This window comes from Prorops nasuta, unplaced genomic scaffold, assembly GCF_024137725.1.
Source record: "Prorops nasuta isolate Cenicafe-Biocafe unplaced genomic scaffold, Cenicafe_Pnas_1.2 PNAS00010, whole genome shotgun sequence".
Lineage (NCBI taxonomy): Eukaryota > Metazoa > Arthropoda > Insecta > Hymenoptera > Bethylidae > Prorops > Prorops nasuta.
The window spans coordinates 6,508,958-6,527,106 of record NW_027116807.1 but is presented as its reverse complement, the minus strand read 5'-3'; the positions used below and the strand labels follow the sequence as shown (position 1 = coordinate 6,527,106).

At 38.1% G+C, this 18,149-nt stretch overlaps 2 protein-coding genes across 2 annotated transcripts; both read left to right on the top strand.

Annotated features, from left to right (window-relative positions):
• The first annotated feature begins 2,290 nt into the window (after nucleotides 1–2,290).
• LOC136777121 (uncharacterized) lies at nucleotides 2,291–9,962 on the top strand. Its single transcript, XM_066733193.1, has 15 exons — nucleotides 2,291–2,440; nucleotides 2,552–2,649; nucleotides 3,053–3,155; nucleotides 3,903–3,955; nucleotides 4,009–4,039; nucleotides 5,348–5,445; nucleotides 7,844–7,854; nucleotides 7,970–8,081; nucleotides 8,341–8,396; nucleotides 8,439–8,481; nucleotides 8,531–8,586; nucleotides 8,759–8,762; nucleotides 8,831–8,974; nucleotides 9,338–9,454; nucleotides 9,574–9,962. The coding sequence occupies exons 2-15, from the start codon at nucleotides 2,569–2,571 to the stop codon at nucleotides 9,706–9,708; spliced, it is 1,044 nt and encodes a 347-aa protein (XP_066589290.1). The 5' UTR covers nucleotides 2,291–2,440; nucleotides 2,552–2,568; the 3' UTR covers nucleotides 9,709–9,962.
• LOC136776844 (uncharacterized) lies at nucleotides 3,999–4,812 on the top strand. The gene is made up of 3 exons (XM_066732729.1): nucleotides 3,999–4,155; nucleotides 4,290–4,411; nucleotides 4,524–4,812. Exons 1-3 carry the CDS (start codon nucleotides 4,074–4,076, stop codon nucleotides 4,662–4,664), a joined length of 345 nt encoding a protein of 114 aa, XP_066588826.1. The 5' UTR covers nucleotides 3,999–4,073; the 3' UTR covers nucleotides 4,665–4,812.
• Nucleotides 9,963–18,149: the final 8,187 nt, after the last annotated feature.

Sequence of the window (18,149 nt, the reverse complement as noted above, 5' to 3'; positions counted from 1 at the left end):
GTTCTTTCAATTTTCCGGAGAAATGGTTAAATAAAATATTATATGCACTTTGAAAGAGTTTGCGTGCATGCGTTTGCTGGAATAATCCGGCTGCGGCCGACGTTACCTATTTTAGTAAATCATACTTGACCTCGTATGATATATATATATATATATATATATATATTGTCGAATGTTGCTCGAAAATTAATTAAAATATCTGTTAATCAGAATTATATCTCTGGCAGTGATTATCTGCGGAGCACTAAATTTTGTTTCGGTCACCATCTGATCGGCAGTCTTTAATATAAAAGCCGTTCCATTCACATTTTTGACAAATTAGTTTCATATCTTCAGCGCGGTACACGAGCTCCAGAGATCGGTAAGTGAAGATCAATTTCTTCAATTTGTATAGGAGTTGTTATAAAAAGGTTGATTGTCCGTGAGAGTAAAAGTTCTTTTTGGTACAAGAAATATATATTTACAGCTTTTGGCATCTTGGTACATACAGCTATACGTTAACTATAGGACATTGCAGTATTTTTATTATTAAAGAAATTACTGAGACACTTTTTGTCTACTAAAACAGCATTTTCTTCGATCTTATTAATACGACCTTGAATAGAAGTATCTTAAAGTCACACGAAGAGGATCTTGAGTTTTTCAAATTGGACCATCGATTATTTTATCGTATATAAATATTCGTTCTTGTAGAAAATCTGACAAACTTTCCAAAACCCAGTATTAATTTATCATTATCATCCGACTCTTCATTGGATATTTCGATTTGAAATTAAAAGTATGTGAGCAACTCTGCGCATATACACATAACGACCCCGCACCCTGCTCCAGCCAAACCCACAGCATATGCAAATTCAAACCGAAATATCTAGCGAACGATGGAACGAAATGATAAATTAAAATGGGCTTTTGAAAAGCTCTCGAGATAATCTGCAAGAATATAGAATAAAAAATAGGGCCGAATACTATTTATACAAAAAATCGCTGTGATCTTTGTAAGATCTTCAAGATACTTTTCAAGGTCATATAAATACATATAATCACGAGATAACAATTTTAAATTCCTTAACAGTTGTCTAATTTGCTTATTACGAAATCTTATCAACCATAAATTAAGTTGATTTTTGGCGAACCACGTGTTTACTGTGTGGACTGTTAGGTACGAGAGCTGCAAAAGAGTTCTGGATATTTCTTTTTTTCTAAGTAGATGCTCCGTAATAGAATTTGCAATATTTTTCTGTCAACGCGTGAATAACTATATTCAAAGACTACACATATAAATTTTATAACTGAAATGCACATTGAAGAAGGAATCGTTTCATTGGATTTTTATCGACCTGTCCAATTTTCTTTTATCGTATAGAGCAAAGATAAAAATAATTTACACCGAGCAACACAGCAGCATATCACCAGCCAGTTTACATAATGAAATGACACGCTTTCTTCCAGATTATCTCTTCGTAATGTGCAAAATAATTTTATTCGTTTGCATTTTGATGATCTCCATGAGTCTAATTGTGGCAGTTCCCTCTCCCAATCATTTCTCCGCGCAAGATATTATTTGCAGTCGTGAATACACTCCCGTAAGTATGTTATGATAAATGCGTTAACGTCGACCAAAAATGAATATAATTATAATTTGCTTGAAAATTAAAATGTTTCTCCACGTGTGCCTTTAGTGCGATAATGACTTCGACTGCTGCAGTCCGTTCACGTGCGATTCGCTTCTCAAGGTGTGCGTGGCCTAACCCTGAAGAGAAGAGGATGAAACAGGACCGGAAACTTGGCCGAAAAACTTGTACATAATTCTTATTAATTCTATTATTCAATGTGTCATAACAAATACATTCAAATTTTATACAACAAGAGCTATAAATTTATTCCTAGAGATAAGAATATTTTCGTTGGTATCCGGTTTTCTCGAACAGAACCTATACCTATGCAAATATATCACTCGATTAAGCAGGGATAAAAGAAAAACTGCGAATTTTCATCGTTCTTTAATTGCAGAAAGTGAAAAATATTTGTTATGGATGATAGTCACGTGTTATTAAGACGGCACGATTGTTTAAAATTCTCGCACGTTTCTTAATTCAACGATGCTTTCTTGGACATCCCATCGAGTCTCGTCAGCCTCTTCCGAGAAAGTCCTTCTTCTTGCGAAACCCCACGAAAATTCTACAATCCCTATATTTATCCATAATTATTACGTAAAATGTTTACCGCGATAAACCTCCGGTGCAACGATTAACCTTGATAAACGATAAAATTCAATAGCGATCTTTTCAAAATACATAGTCAAGGTGCAAAAACACGATCGCAGTGGAAAATTATCGATAGATCATAGTATAAATAGTGGACTCGCTGGAGAGAAAAGGCAGAAACTCAACGAGAGAACAAAGGCGAATAACATAAGCAATAAGTTCGGGTATTTGCAAAGGTAATTAGAAGAAATTTATTGCGAGAAAACAATTAGTAATGTTACCTGTAAGAGCGCGAGCATTTGTACAAATCATTGATAATTTTTCTTTCGTTTTTTCCCATTGTTTAGAAGAGAAAAGAAGAAAAATGGCAAAACTGTTGTTTTACGTTTGCATCGCTCTATTGGTGATCAGCTGCGTGATGGCTTGCAACCCACCAGGCTTCCCAGTGAGTACACACAGTCGATGCTCGCGCGTACTCTACTATTAACAGCTGATAATAAATTCCGATAAAATTATAACGCCATTTATTTCGTTAATTGCCGTTTGATCAATGGAAAAAAGTCCATTATGCAAACGCGTAACAGGTGTTACATTATTTAGCCAGGGCGAATTAAAACATAACCCCACATTCATGAGTCAATGCCTACCGGTGTCTCGTTGTGTGCACGCGTGTCCGTGTGTGTGTGTGTGTGTGTGTGTGTGTATAGTGATATTGATTCACAGGTCATTTTTGTGTAATTACGAGAGATAGCCTTGTTAAACACGTGGTTACTGGCGTCTGGTTTTGCGGCCTGTTGCGTTAATTAATCGAGCCTTCTTTACATCAGTAAAATATTTTCATTTACCAGTGCGTCAGTGATGATCAATGCTGCCTGAACTTCATCTGCAATCCCTGGGCTTCGCGTTGCACCAAGGCACCGACCACTCCTCCTGCCACGGGACCAGGATCCGGTCTGGAGGATGCCTGATCGACCCTTACGACGATGGACCAATGTACCTATGTTTTATGGACCCAAAATTTATCGATTCTTTAATAATGCACTTCTTGATCTTGAGACGATCTTCTTGCCATGTACGATGAATTTGTTAGATAGGTTATAAAGATTTATCGCAAAATAATTATTTTTTTATTCGTACCCGAACCCAAGCCAACCATATTCCAAGTGAACTGTGTAACCAAAATTTTTGGGAAGTTTGTTCGATCGAAAACATTAATTAAAAAGTCAAACGGTTCTTTTTTTCTCATAACCATTATAGCATCGTACTATATGGTAAATAAGCCAATAGCGCACGATGGACGAAAATTCATTAAAACTCTTATCGTTCGAAGCTTGAACTATTTAAGACTGTAGAGATGTAAATTTGATAAACTTCAAATGCATCGATTGCTCAAATAAAAATAGTTTCATCCGTATCTTCCTATATGTTTAATGTAACGCAATATTAATCTTTAAAGTTGGCTTCTTCGAGTGTAGAGCATATGTGGACTCGAGTTGGCACCTGAAATTCGATATTTGCGAAATATACAAATTTGAAACTTTTTATTAACTTTTCAGGCTGGAAAATTGAACATTTTATGACACGACAAAGACTGCGATTTCCATGAAGAGAGTTTTCTCTTTTTTCAACTTGATATTTCCAATTACACGCGATAATAACGCGAAAAGTAACATCATATTGTAAAGTTTAATTTATCAGGTGTGCCGGTGCAATGTAATCATTGTAAATTGATTCATAGGTTTTTTCTATTGGTATACATATAGATAATGATCATCAATAAAAATCTTACGTTTAATATTTGTAGATGACGTATGAGCATATCTGTCTCGACACTTGTAGGCATCGAACTAGTTGACAGCTATCCGCACGATGGTATATAAATACTGGATTGTCATCATTTCTCATCAGTCGTTCACTAATACAGATTCCAATTCATTCTTAAGCAATAAAAGTGAGTAGCTATAAAGTAACACCAATTTTTCTAGGTTCTTCTTCAACCTAGAGTCAATTCTGAATACTTGCCTCGTTTGCTGTGTCATATATATATATATATATATTAAAATTTCTATTATTTTTCACGAATAGGCAAAATTTACAAAATGGTTAAGATTATCGCATTGTGTTTCGTCGCCTTGATTGCGTTGGTTGCTGCCAGGCCACAGAAAGAAGCGGTGCCAGCAACAGCCTGCAGCCCTCCTGGTCGTTATGTTAGTACTACTTTAAAATAATTAATTTTTATTTAGTAATTAAAAATGCCATAAATTTATACTTGCTATAAGTGTTAAAGAATCGATGCTAAGATTTTATTAATTTTTTTAGTGTAGAACCACATCTGATTGTTGTCCTGGTTTCCATTGTTTAACCTACGCTGCAAAGTGTGTGACCGGATCCCCAATTCATCCAGCAACCATTCATGATTCGGACACGTATACCCTCGAAGCAGAAGAAACAGTCGAATAATGCCTGTATATTTGCATCATTCAATTTCCCCACCAATTTAAATAAGATCATCGTGTTTTAAGAACCATTTTTGACTAAAATTATATGACTCTATAGTTGTATTTTGTTTTACAAATTTCATAAATGAAATAAACTTTTTCAAACCAAATTATCATGTCTTGTGCTTAAATTTCCACAAGGGCTCTCTATAATAAATGGTTTATACCTATTATATATAGGTATGTACGTAGAATTATACTTTTTGAATGCCTTGATCATAGACAATCATAATCAAAAGGTTTTATGGTAAAGAAAAACTTTGCCACATTTTTATCTTAATACACTGAGAGATATAGTTTAGTTTAAGAACAGTGTTTCGATCATCGGGATGATATCTTTATTTCTTACAATATTGTAAGCATTTTTAAACTCAAAACCGTTAGAAATCTTGCATTTTCTAAAATTTACAAATTTTCTAAAGAATTATAAGATGCTCTAAAAATGTATACGCAAGTGTCTTTCGATAAGTCCTAAATAGTAAAAAAACTTTCAGGAAAATTAAAAAATGATTGGATCCGTGGACTCGGTAGTTAGATATAGAATGCTCAATACAGACGGTCAGATGCTTAAAACGACCCAGATCATAGATATAAAATTCTGTTTATCTTCGTAACTATAAAAGAGATATCAACTTTTTCTATAAGACCTTTTTATGAGTGCAACTCGAAAGACGCTTCAAGGTTTTATACAAAAAATTGATATCTGTTATGGTTACAAAGTAAAACAGAATTTTATGTCCATGGTATGGGTCATTTAATATGGCGACCCTGTACATAAAATTTAGTTTTTTTTTCGAGTAAAATGATGTAATCACACGTGGCTAACATTGTACATATATTTAATTACATTAAGTATGAGCTAATTAAAATGGTATAATATTTTATGAAAGTAAGGAAAAAGTTAATTAAATCAACTGAATAAACGATTTCTTCGATTTACTAAGTCATTTATTTATCCAGAAATTAATAGATATTATAAACCAAATTATCAAATGAGCAAAAATAATAAGATGTTTAAATTAATCAAATTAATTGAATAAAAGGAATATCGAATTATAAAAGGCATAGAAATATTCAGTTCATTTTTAATGGCAATATTGGTTTTAACAGAAGAAATATTTATTAATTGAAATTAATAGTTAATTTTTTTTATCCATGTAACTTTATTTATTTTTAAAGATATTTCGTGGATTCAAAGAAATGTTTTCTTATTAGAAAATAATGTTTGGTTATAATTCAAATAAATGCTTTAATTTGATTTATTTCTATTTATTTTTTGAAAAATAAGTAAACTATATTCCTTGAATGTTAATGAATAATTCAGACGAGGTTTCCTTCGTCCAACGAAATCAAGCTTCAGGTGATTCCCCTCACTATATCCAAATACCATAATAATTTACAGAATCGACCTTGACACGTTGACTAGGCAAAATCGGTTCAGCGATCAAATTAAAAAAGGACAAGTTTGATTAGGTTTGAGCAAGTATTTAGCTGTGAGGACTAAATTTTAATAACAAGAAAGACATTCATGTAAGACGTGATACAACAATGGCAAATGATTTCATCATTGATCACTATAGCGAACGTGGGAATAAGATGAAATACAAATATTATTATAATCAATAAAACATTGAAAGACACATATATCCACACAATATTAATTACAGTATAGCAAATATTATCATTGTTACAGTACATAATTTTAATTCAATTAAATAAATACGATTAATAGGATTAATTGCAATAATCGATTGCAGGAATGCTCTGGTTATCATATCTTTCTTTGCATCAATAAAATAATTCGATCAGAAAAAAATAACTAATCTATTTAATCAGTTAAATAAAATTTTTCTTAAAATAATATGTGATGGTTTTCGTTTAACTAACATTTTTTTCCATTCTAATCTACCAATTGCCTTTTTCGAAGAGTCAAAGTAACTCGTTATTTCTTTTAAACGAACAATCAATATTTACTCACAATGATGAAATAATTTAGTTAATTTGACGAAATTTTTCGATTGAGCGAAATTTACTTAAATAGACTTATTTATTCAATGAATTCATTAATCATTTCTTTCAGTGTATATCACATTTCGTCGAGTCAATAATATAAATACAATTGGAAAAACTAATTATGAACTCAATTAAATGCATTTAGATGACGTTTAAACCATATCTTATTCTCAGATTAGGTGCATAAATGCACAATGTAATCTATTGTAACACAATTCGTAGTTTTTTCCGTTGATATCCATTGATAATCATCATCAATAAAAATCTTGCGTACAATATTTGCGAATGACGTATAACGGTATCTGTATCAACACTTGTAGGCATCAAACTATTGGACAGCTATCTGCACGATGGTATATAAATACTGGATTGCCATCATTTCTCATCAGTCGTTCACTAATACAGATTCCAATTCATTCTTAAGCAATAAAGTGAGTAGCTACATATAGTAACACAAATTTTTCTAGACTCTGTTTCAGTCCTGAGTCACTTTTAAATATTTACCTTGCTCTCTGCTATGCTATATAATAACATTATTATTATTTTTTTACTAAAATAGGCCAAATTTACAAAATGGTTAAGATTATCGTATTATGTTTGATCGCCTTGATCGCGGTGGTTGCTGCCAGGCCACAGGAAGAAGTGAAACTAACATCTTGCAGTATATCTGGTCAATATGTAAGTACACACACAAATCCAAAATTCTTATTAATTTCTATAGACTATTTATATATATATATATATATATATATACTATATAAAAATTTCTATTGACCAAAAGCCAAAGAATCGATATTATTTTTGTATTAATTTTTTTAGTGTCTTACTACATCTGATTGTTGTCCTGGTTACCACTGCTTGTCCTACGCTGCAAAATGTGTACTTGGATCTCCAATTCGTCCAATGGTGATACATGCTTTGGACTCGAATACCCTAGAAGCAGAAGAAACACTCGAATAATTCCTGTTTTCATGCATCAATCTGTTTCCCATCAGCTTAAATAAGTTCATCATATTTTAAGAAGAGCGTTTTTGACTGAGATAACACGACTTTATGATTGTATGTTTTGCTTCACGAACAACATAAAAGAAATAAAAATTGTTAAGTATATTATTTTCTTGTAATTAGTTTTTAACAAGGTACCTTTATAGTATATAGTAGTAATTAATTAATAGATATACGCCCCAGGCTTGAGATTACTTTGTGATCTTCTTTATTATAGAGATAGTCTAAACTAGATGATCTAACTTGAAGGAAAAATTCTCTGCATCTTATCTTAGTAGTTACATGTATATCTTTAATCAATTACAGTGATAAATTGAAGTATAAGGGTTTCTACATTTTTTTCCAATTGATTTTAATATGGGTGAATGCTTTAAAATGTGCATCAGAGTATATGTATGTTAAAAATTAGTTTTCAAACTACTAAGTTTGGCGAAAATAGCAAAGTATGAAAACAGTTGTTAGATTTTAAAAAAAAATTGTAACAAAACATACTGTTTTTCGATTCACACACTATCGACTACCACATATATTTCTCTGTATTTGCCAGCAATTTATGCATTCAACAAAATTTATTTTATGTCTCAACACAGCTTTACCTTTTAAACATGACAATTATTTAGATTTATTTGATGATATCGTTGTTTTTCTCAACTGATTTAAATCAAAATCTCTCATGGTAAATCCAGATTTCTTTAAATACATGTAGAAAATCATACAGTTATTGCACAAAAATTATAGTTTCTTATCTAACTGTCGTTTTCGTGAGCTACTAAAAATTATAAAAAATGACGCAATTTTGCTGTAAAATAGATAATGATAAGGAAGGCCACACTGTCAACGTGTGGAGGAAAGAAAATGATTAGACAGTAAAAGGAAAAAGGAAAAAGCCAATAAAGAGAAGAAAGTGAATTGTCGTGGTACAAATTAGTGTGTGTGTGTGTGTGTGTGTGTGTGTAATGAGAAATAAATAAATATTAATTAGAAGGAAAGAAATAAGTGCACTAAGACAAAATAATGATTCATTTGTAAACGTGTCAGATATGTGAGTCATGCGAGACAACGGAGCAATTCTCACAATGTCCGTTTTTATAACTTGTCGGAATTTAAACGTTAACTACGATTGGTCAATTGTGCGTGAGTGAAATCTCATCTTCGTATAAATGTCTCGCAGCAGCAAGACATGCCAGTACGCTCTTAACCGTTCAGAAGGTCAAGACAGTCAGTATATACGCGTTTTCACTTCTATCCAATCCAGTGAGTAATAAAGAACCAGCGATAATAGTACAAAGAGCTGTGAATAAAAGCAAACGAGACTATTAGATCAATTTAAAAGTAAATCTTGAGAAGTAAAAAGTGTTTAGAATTTAAATCTAATTTTACCATAACAGTGCATCCCAACGAATTGAATTAATATTCCTTAAAATTAAAATTAAATTATAAAATATGCCTGTACAGTGTTTTATTAACACAAGTTTAAACAATTACCGCAGATTGATAGATACGTCCAATTTTAAGTGTGGCCCTTCGTATTTAAATTCTTACCGTTCGCAGTAATTACTTTACTCGCATTAGAGGAGCGTTATTAATTATTGCGTGAATTCGTTTTTGCTTTTTCAGATTAAAAACAACAGAAAAATGAAGTTTCTCGTATTGGTACTTTCCGTCATGCTGATGACGACTCTTATCTTGGCTGACTCGAATAACAAACGAAGCTGCGGTCGGCACGGTGACCCCGTGAGTCGATTTAATACTCAATAATATCCAATAAGACGCAATTAATTGTTTAAAGATTCGTTAAGCCTCCTGCTGTGTCTCTTATCGTCGAATTAAATGACTTATTGCGTTATTTTCAGTGCGTCTCTGATTCGGAGTGTTGCCAATCGATCAAGTGTCACAGGTATGCGAATCGTTGCCAAGTTCAGATTACACCGGAGGAGCTAATGGCCCAGCGTGAAAAGATTTTGAAGCGAAAGGGCAAAGATTATTAGGCTCCAGTTGCCATGTGCTGATGATGATGCTCAGAATCTACTCCACTATCCTCAACAACGATGACGTCCATATTATATCCATCTGAAAAAATCATTCATAGCTTTAAGTCTCTATAAAAGCCCTGTAGTTCAAACTTCAACTTTATAAAATTTTATTCGCGAACAAAACTTATTATGTTCTCTTTATACACGATCAACTTGAATTATGAGACGAATCTCTTTTTTTCTAAAATTACATTTACACGAAAAAACAACTGGTATTGTTAACTCTCTTATGACCTTCTTTTTCATCGCCTCGTAGTTGCAGTAAAAGCTGCAGCAGGGAAAAATAATTTTAATACTTTGAAAAAAGACTTGTGGGATCCGCGAAGTTTCAAAATTCAAGGCTTAAAATGAAATCGAACGATCAACTTGAATTGTGAGACAAATCTCTTTTTCTCTAAAATTACATTCCCCCCCCCCCCCCCCCCCAAAAAAGATGGTATTGTTAACTCTCTTATAACCTTCTTCATCGCCTCATATTCGCAGTAAAAACTGCAGCAGAAAAAATATTTTTAGTAATTTGAAAGAAGACTTTTAGGATGCGCAAAGTTTCGAGATTCAAGGCTTAAAATCGAATCGATAAAACGTACGAAGGACAGTATACGCGTGATACGCGAGAAAGGAAGCGAGAATCTCTTTGGGTGACACACGTATCGCTGTACGACAGGTGCGAGGGTGTTTTAATTACACCGACTTATCTACACCGATAAGCCTTCAACGAACCCTGCCATATGGCACAATCAAAATTGTTCGTGAGATATTCTTTATTTCTGCTCTCTCTCTCTCTCTCTCTCTCTCTCTCTCTCTCTCTCTCTCTCTCTCTCTCTCTCTCTCTCTCTCTCAGATCCCTCCACGATAACCTAATGATACTGTCGCTACATACACCTTCGCTATTACTTTTATCGCGATGATTCCTCGCGCGAATCTCAAGGCAAACAAGCCTCGCCCAAGTAAGCCCCTAATCATTTAACAAATATCTTTTTATATCAGTCGCTTGTTGTTGGATCGTTCAATCGACCCAAGCGAGAGGCAAGAATACGATTTACCGCAGGATCATTTGTTCCTCGACCTACACACACATTCGCACGAGCTGATAATATAAATAATACCGCGATACAAGGACGCTTTTCCGCTAGAAAATAGTCGATACGAGTTTCGATTAGCTGGCTTTTGGAACGTCGAGCATGGATTCTCGCGTTTGCTCCTGCACGACGAGGGTTCTCGTTCCAAGTGGATTTTTCAAAATTAGCGTACTGCACTATATATATATATATATATATATAGGTAGACGCGCGCGCGCGTGGTGAGATAGGACCGATGGAAAGCGTCAGCAATGCCGAAAAAAATTCGCTAGCTGCTTCTTCCGAGCAGGGCAAGTGGTGCCTGCTAAATCCTGACGTCCTGACGTGGCAATCCGGCCTGCAGGATTGAGAGAAGACACGGAAAATTGAGGGGGGTTGGAGGGGCACGGGCTAATCTCGGCACATTGCTGTGTGCCCAGCGGCTTACATCCGATAATGTTTTCATATTGTGCCCACTTGCTGCCAGCGTTTACCGTTTCTGCATTACCATCTTTTGCTTCCTTCAAAAATCCCTAACCCACCCCACTCTGTACTCCACGTACACACACTCTCAGCACCAATCCCAGTCCACCCATCGAGGCCTTGGGTGAGATAAACGTCATCTTCCAACTTCTCTTCTACTTCATCAGTTATCAGCTTTTCTTCGCGCTCTCCTACCAAGCCTCAGCCAACATTAACGCACCTGCTTAAAACCTTCCAATCACGAACCTTGTCACGTGCCACGTTTTCGTTTAAGCTTGTCGTCCACTATTTTCAATGATAATTCAAAATATAGATAATCGTGGTACGAAGAATCCGTCCGACAGAGTTTCTATCTTAATTATATTCATTAATTAATCTTGTCTAATAATTTCCGGATCAACTTGCAATTCATTTTCTCTGTGACTCTTAAACAGTACTTGTGAAATATGTTGAGAAAAAATTTATAACGTTTATAATTAAAGATTCCGTATTCGACTGTGTAAAATAATCTTTTATTATCGTTTGCAATGTTTTTAGATTAATTCTGAATTTTTATTCAGAATCTCTTTCTCCATATAAAGGGCAAATTAAGAAAAAATAGGAAACAATATAGTTCTTAATAATTTATAAATTTGCAATCAATTGTTTTTTACTTGGTTGTATGGAACTCTTCAGAATGATTCTCTGTACAATGTAAAATAAACTTGAAATAATTTTATGAAAAAGCTGTATTAGAATACCTCTATTAAAGACTTATTCTTTTATAGAAGTCACACAAGAGGTAAAGGTATAATATATGTATATTTTAGATAAATATAAACAGCTACAGATTATTCACAGTAACGAAATTAAATTACGTCACGAAGACTGAAAATTTTTCCATCTACTGTAGAATTTAAATTTTATATTACATATAACCAAAAAATACCACTGTAACATATCTTATTAGTAATTTGCCGTTGTCTAACAAAAGAAGCACTCTGCCCTTGCTATCTTTATATTAGGATAGAACCTAACCTGTGCACACGACTCACTTGTGATTCGAGTTTTCAATTGTCATCGAGTTATCTCGCTAAATTTCTGAGTACTCTCCGCAATCATAATGCATTTTATCGAGAATTTGGTGTATCAGTCGTTAAGTCGAGTTAGGGCTTCCTTTATCGTTCGAATTTTACGTGACTGTGTCCCCTTTTATTGTGTGCTGACCCTCATTGTCAGAGCTGCCTTCCCCTTTGTGTCGTAAGATTTAACGTTACGCAGTGGAGTTGCTGTTTAGGTTAGAGATTTTTGCGGAGAGCCAAGTTGGATCTTTTTTCTTCACTTTCGTTTATATTTTCACGTCTTTTTAATTATAGATCTCTGAATATTAAAAAAATAAATACCGCATATATATACAGAAGCTAATAACAAAAACAGAACATTTTATCTCGTTTCATATTAAAATTAATCGTTATCTCGAATAAAAATCAAAGTTAAATCTCTTGTGTTCCAATTTTTCATTTGATACCACGTAAAAGAGCCACGTAACAAACTATTGCTTCACTCGATCTCACGATTCCTAATATTATACCTTACCGGATCAAATTCTTCATCAACGTCTCTCAACGTCCTCTCTTTATCGGAATGAAAAGAACCATTCTGCCTTACTTACTTAAAAGCAACGAAACAAAAGCTTGCAGTAGAATAAGGTACCGCGCATTACACGTCACAGCGAGGCATCGAGAGTACTTAGAACATATGGTACTTCGAGTAGAAGTAGATAAGACAAGCTCGACAAATATTTGTATCTCATTGCCTATATCTACACGTACGTTTTACTTTTACATATATAGTCCATTTATGCTTGCTCGTCGTCTTTTCACTCAAGATTTTTATTATTTCGTATATATACATATATATATATATATATATATATACATATACAGGAGATATAACGACTCCGGGAGACGAAACGACTGGCCAGTGGTCAAGTAACGCGAGGCAAAAGAGTCGGGTATAAGCCGTCGCTAATGAGACTGTGCGCTGAAACGGTTGCTGTAATTTTGCGTAACGATCGGAAGAAGCTTTCGCTCTTTGACTCTCGGAGAGTCCGGCAGCTACTTTCAAAAATTCCAAAGGCTCTTAGCGACGAATCCCGTACAACTCCTTTCAATAAGACAACGAAAAATAACAAGGTGTGAGGGGGGGGGGCAACTTTCCACCCCTTTGGGCTTACGACGAGCGAGGTAAACTTCTAACGAAGCTTTTGCGACGAGCCAAAAAAGTGGGAGAGAAGAAACGATAAGAATGAATAGTGTGATGAATATAAGGTGAAAGCGGTAACAGGGCAAAAATGGAATATATAGCCATTTGGGACAGAGACTGTAATATACCACACACACACACACACACACATATAGTATATAGAATACGTTGGCTCACGCGACGCGACAGATCTTATCGGAGACCGTCTGGGCACAAGCTCGGTCGCCTACGGTAGCTACATTAACCATCCTTCTACCACCATCACCACTCAAAAATTCATTTCTCACCAATCGTTATTTTTCCTTCGAAGCATTTGCACGATTATTATCAGGCACGCTATGCGAGAATCTCGTCGTTATACCGCTGAAACAGGAGAGATAGTACATACATACATGTACGCTTATGCAGTGTATACTACACAGCATATATACATATATATATATATATATATAGGTGTGTACAGAGCGCAGGGTATAACTGGTCGCTGGACGGGTTTTTGGCAAAAGCGAGCAAAGTTCTGGGTCAATCAAAAGTTTCGCGGGAGATGGTTAGCAGTTGGCGAGATTCCTTGGGTAACTCGGACGCGCGGTGCTTAGGGCGATGGGTATATGTATAGGTGTATATATATATATATATATGTACATTGTGGACGCAGAGTATCCTTGGGAGAGGGGGGCGGTGGGTTGGGGTCTTGGGAGTATCTCGCGTCGAACTTAACAGTCGGTTAAGTCCGTGCGGATAGTTGCAGGAGGGGGGAGGCCGTTTGGCTAGTCCGTTTCAGTCCCGGGGCATGGAGAATCGTATAAGCCACTGGCCGGAAGGCGCCCTTGCAACAGAGACTCACCGGTCTTATCTCGATTTGCATAAATTCATAGTTTGCCTCCTCCGAGCGCCTTGAACGCTAAGGACCTCGCCAACTTTCCGTCTCGCTGCCCATTACGCGAGATCCACCTCATCCTCTCCGTCCATAATACGTGATCCCCTTACAAAAGCCGCGCCGCTGCTCTCGCTGGTTCACCTTGCGCGCCATTCCCCGCCAACAATTTCCCCGCGCGACGCAAGGAATTTTATTTCACTCCCTGCGCACCTTCGCTATACGTCGATAGATATATGTATATACGCTCCGACACGCGAGCCGTTAAGTGCTGCTGCTGCTGCTGCTGCGACTTTATGGAATTGATAAAATATTAACGCTAGGCGCGCCACACACTGACATACGGACAGTGGTACGCGAGAAAGTAAGGCATATTCTAATAACGACGAGGCACGCCACCTTGTGTGTTGTCTCCACCGCGCTCGTACGTGACTCCTATCGCGAAATCGGATCGGAAAATGCCGCGCTCCGAGCGATATAAATAAGATAAATAATTTAAACTCACCTTGTGCCTCGTGGCAGCGCGCGCGCGCAAGGCGCGGAACTCTCGCGAAACTTTCAAAGTCGCGTGATGCACGCTTTTTGTCGCGGTTGAAAAAAATGGGCTCCGATATGGGACTGCGGCTTCTGTGGATTCGTGGAGGAGCGGCACTCGAAGGTCGTTTGCCGATAGAGTTCTATATATATATATATAGAGTGCTGCAAGGGGGGAGGTGGACATTTTCGTAATCGAGGTCCGAACGTAATAATAAGGCAGGATTGTTTTTATGTCCATCAGTCGCGCGGGGGCTGCCTGAGAGGAGAGTATGGGAGCGGAGGGTATGGGGGATCCGTGGGGGATTCAAGGGGTGTCCAGTGACGATCGGTCTCCATGGCAACCGACTGTGCCGCTTCGCAGTCCCCCTCCCCGCAGGCTTGCATACCCCCGGCTGCAATTTGAGTTTGCGAGCGAAACTGCATCCTGCGGATAAAGGCGGACGTAGAAGGGGGAGGGGGATGAATTTCGCTGGATAAGTGAGGGTCGTGCGCGCTTCGCGGAAGGGCGGCCAACAGACAGTCCTACGAACTATATACTACCTATACCTATACCTTCCCACTTGTACTGATTATCGCGCGCGTATCCACAGATTACCAAGAACCCCGACCCCTTCTCTTCACCACTATTGCTTTTCTCCCGCCAATTTTGATGAAACGAAAACCTCGAAACCCGCGACTCGTTTTCAATCGCGCGTGCAGCAGTTTATTTTTCAAAACTGCTCTCTCTCTCTCTCTCTCTCTCTCTACCAGAGATCAATTTTGTCTTCCATCTTTCTTTTGTCGGCTCTAAAATAGCCGGTGTTTCACGGTTTTTTTCATTCGTGAAAGAAAAGTTGTCGCGCGCGAAGATAGACTCGCTTATCTCGGCACGCGAGACAACGGTTTGACTGCGATAAAAGGAATTGACAAGAGATCTAGTCCAATTGATTCGACGAAAGTGTAAAAAGTGTAAATCGACGTGCGAAATGTACGAAGCGACCGAGCGCAGCTCGTCTTCGATCGATTCTGCACAGTTTTGTATTTTTAAAATTAATCCGGCTAAGTAGACTTTGCCAATGAATCTCGCGCCAGCGATCGATTTGTCATTACGCGGCAATATACATATATGTATAAATATATTGTTGATCGGAGGTGTGTTGGTGCGAGCGAGGTCCGGGATTCTCGAGCCGCTTCGCTCCAACGCGTTTTCCTTACTCTGTTCCACACTACATACTTTGGCTGATCGTCTCCAGATGGCCGCCTCGCGGAGCTTTCTCGCTAGTCAAAACTTACCAGGCAGTATTTCAGCATGGTCGAACCGCACCTTGGTCGGTTTTCTCTTGACATTATCCGTGCAGTTGGGGGATCCTGTTCTCCTATTTTTCTCTCTTCGTAAAGTGCTCGTACCATAGGACTACAGGACCCTGCTCCTTTAACTTTTACAATAATCCATCTACGTATTCCACTTTGGTTGCGCAATCTTCTTCCCTTCCTTTTCCCAACTTCCCCAATTCTACTTAAATTTACTCAGGAATATCATACCGGGTCAAATATCTCACAAGTGTGTATATATATATATATATATATATATATTTGCATGCCTCGTCTACTCGAGTCGCTTATACATGGGAGAGGAAGAAAAGAGAGATAAAAAGCTTATCCCACAGGATACAGCGTTCGGAGAATATGTTCGGTGACGAGTTTTCGGCAAGGCTCGATTGAACAGAGGGAGCGTCACGATCGATTATGAAACGGTGGTGCGTTCTCCTAGCCGATCGAATGGTTCGGGCTGTGCTTTTAAAGAGGGGGGGGGGGGGCAAGGGTAAACCGGGGCGACTGACCCCTTTGAACGTGGAGTCGAGTCGAACGGACAATCGTCCCGGTGGCACAGTGACCTTGCCTCTCTCCGCAGTCCGTCCACAGGTGGGCCGACACGCGCGAGCCGCCGCGAAAACCCGTCGATACCGATCAGATTGCCAAGACTCCCTGGAGCGCGCGATCCCCGAATGCCTCTCGTCGTTCCTGCGACGGGACCCTCGGCCGCCACCGCACCGCGCGTTCCCGCGGCTGCGATGCCAAGTCTCTCCAGCCACGCTGTTCCACGGTGCAACCCTCGTGCACCCCCATATTTCCAGCAATATTTATTTTTTATTTCCAAAATTCACCGAGCTAACTCTGTAAATACTCGAATCAGTCTCTCCTCGAGTTACGCGAGCACCAATCGTGTCTCCAGCTTCTTGCCACAGTTCGGGGAGGATCGATCGGCTCTTCGGAACTCGACGCTTACGTTACGTTCGAGCTGGGAGCTAATGAAGCACGCGCTGCTGTTTCGCAATCCTGTATATACGTGCTGCATATATATATATATATATATGATATAGATATAGAAAGCATAGGAGCGCCAGGCGCATTTTGCCTTGGGTAAACGTGCGCGTGAAATCCGTGCGTAGGACTGCCTACGCGCTTAGCGCGAAGCGTACGTCCACACCCCCCCCCCCCCCTCTCTTCCCCCCGCGCGGTCATACCAGTGCACCCGCACCGGACGGCGGACCGGCTGCGATCCCATGTTTATTTCCACAATCAGCCGAGTCATAATGCTATTATCAGAGGGTGGAGGACCATAGGGTTGCATCCCCCACTACCCCTCGTCATGAATGCGTTCGACCCACTGATACGTTGACCCTGTTAAGTCTGCACATATATATATATATATACGTATGATCCTATATATAAGCGCGTTCCGCATCGCCGCACCGGAGACTCGTCATCGTCAGGATTCGCTACGGGATTCGCCAGTTTCCTCATTTTTCTCCTTCCGGGTCCTCGAACCGCGTCCACACATATCGACCGAGACTTTGGTGGATATAGAAAAATACGTATACTGGCGCGCGCAAACACACTCGGCTAATAGCGGAGTTATCTTATCGAACCTTGTAAATATATAGTCCGGTAAAAACCGTTGAGGAAAGTGTCGGAAGGCGAAGCAGCGCACGAGCGCCGTGTCCGATAAAGAGCAACCGTCTTTGGAGATAATCATCGAGCGAGACCAAGGTATGCAGTGGTGAGAGGTAAGAAAATCGTTAAGAAAACGATCGGAGCGTGACCAGAAGTGTAGGCTACGTCTATCTCTCTCTCTCTCACTCTTGGAGAATTATCGCAGCGAGGCGAGCCTCCTTGTGTACGAGCGATATTAATCGTGGGGACCACGCGTGTGCACCTGT

What these genes read in the sequence shown, in the direction of transcription:
- LOC136776844 (XM_066732729.1), top strand. Translation starts at nt 4,074, where the DNA reads ATGGTATATAAATACTGGATTGTCATCATTTCTCATCAGTCGTTCACT. An exon ending in TTCATTCTTAAGCAATAAAA is followed by an intron (nt 4,156 to 4,289) that starts GTGAGTAGCTAT and finishes TTTCACGAATAG; the next exon opens with GCAAAATTTACAAAATGGTT. An exon ending in GCAGCCCTCCTGGTCGTTAT is followed by an intron (nt 4,412 to 4,523) that starts GTTAGTACTACT and finishes TAATTTTTTTAG; the next exon opens with TGTAGAACCACATCTGATTG.
- LOC136777121 (XM_066733193.1), top strand. Translation starts at nt 2,569, where the DNA reads ATGGCAAAACTGTTGTTTTACGTTTGCATCGCTCTATTGGTGATCAGC. An exon ending in TGCCACGGGACCAGGATCCG is followed by an intron (nt 3,156 to 3,902) that starts GTCTGGAGGATG and finishes TTAATTTATCAG; the next exon opens with GTGTGCCGGTGCAATGTAAT. An exon ending in TCCAATTGATTTTAATATGG is followed by an intron (nt 8,082 to 8,340) that starts GTGAATGCTTTA and finishes ACAATTATTTAG; the next exon opens with ATTTATTTGATGATATCGTT.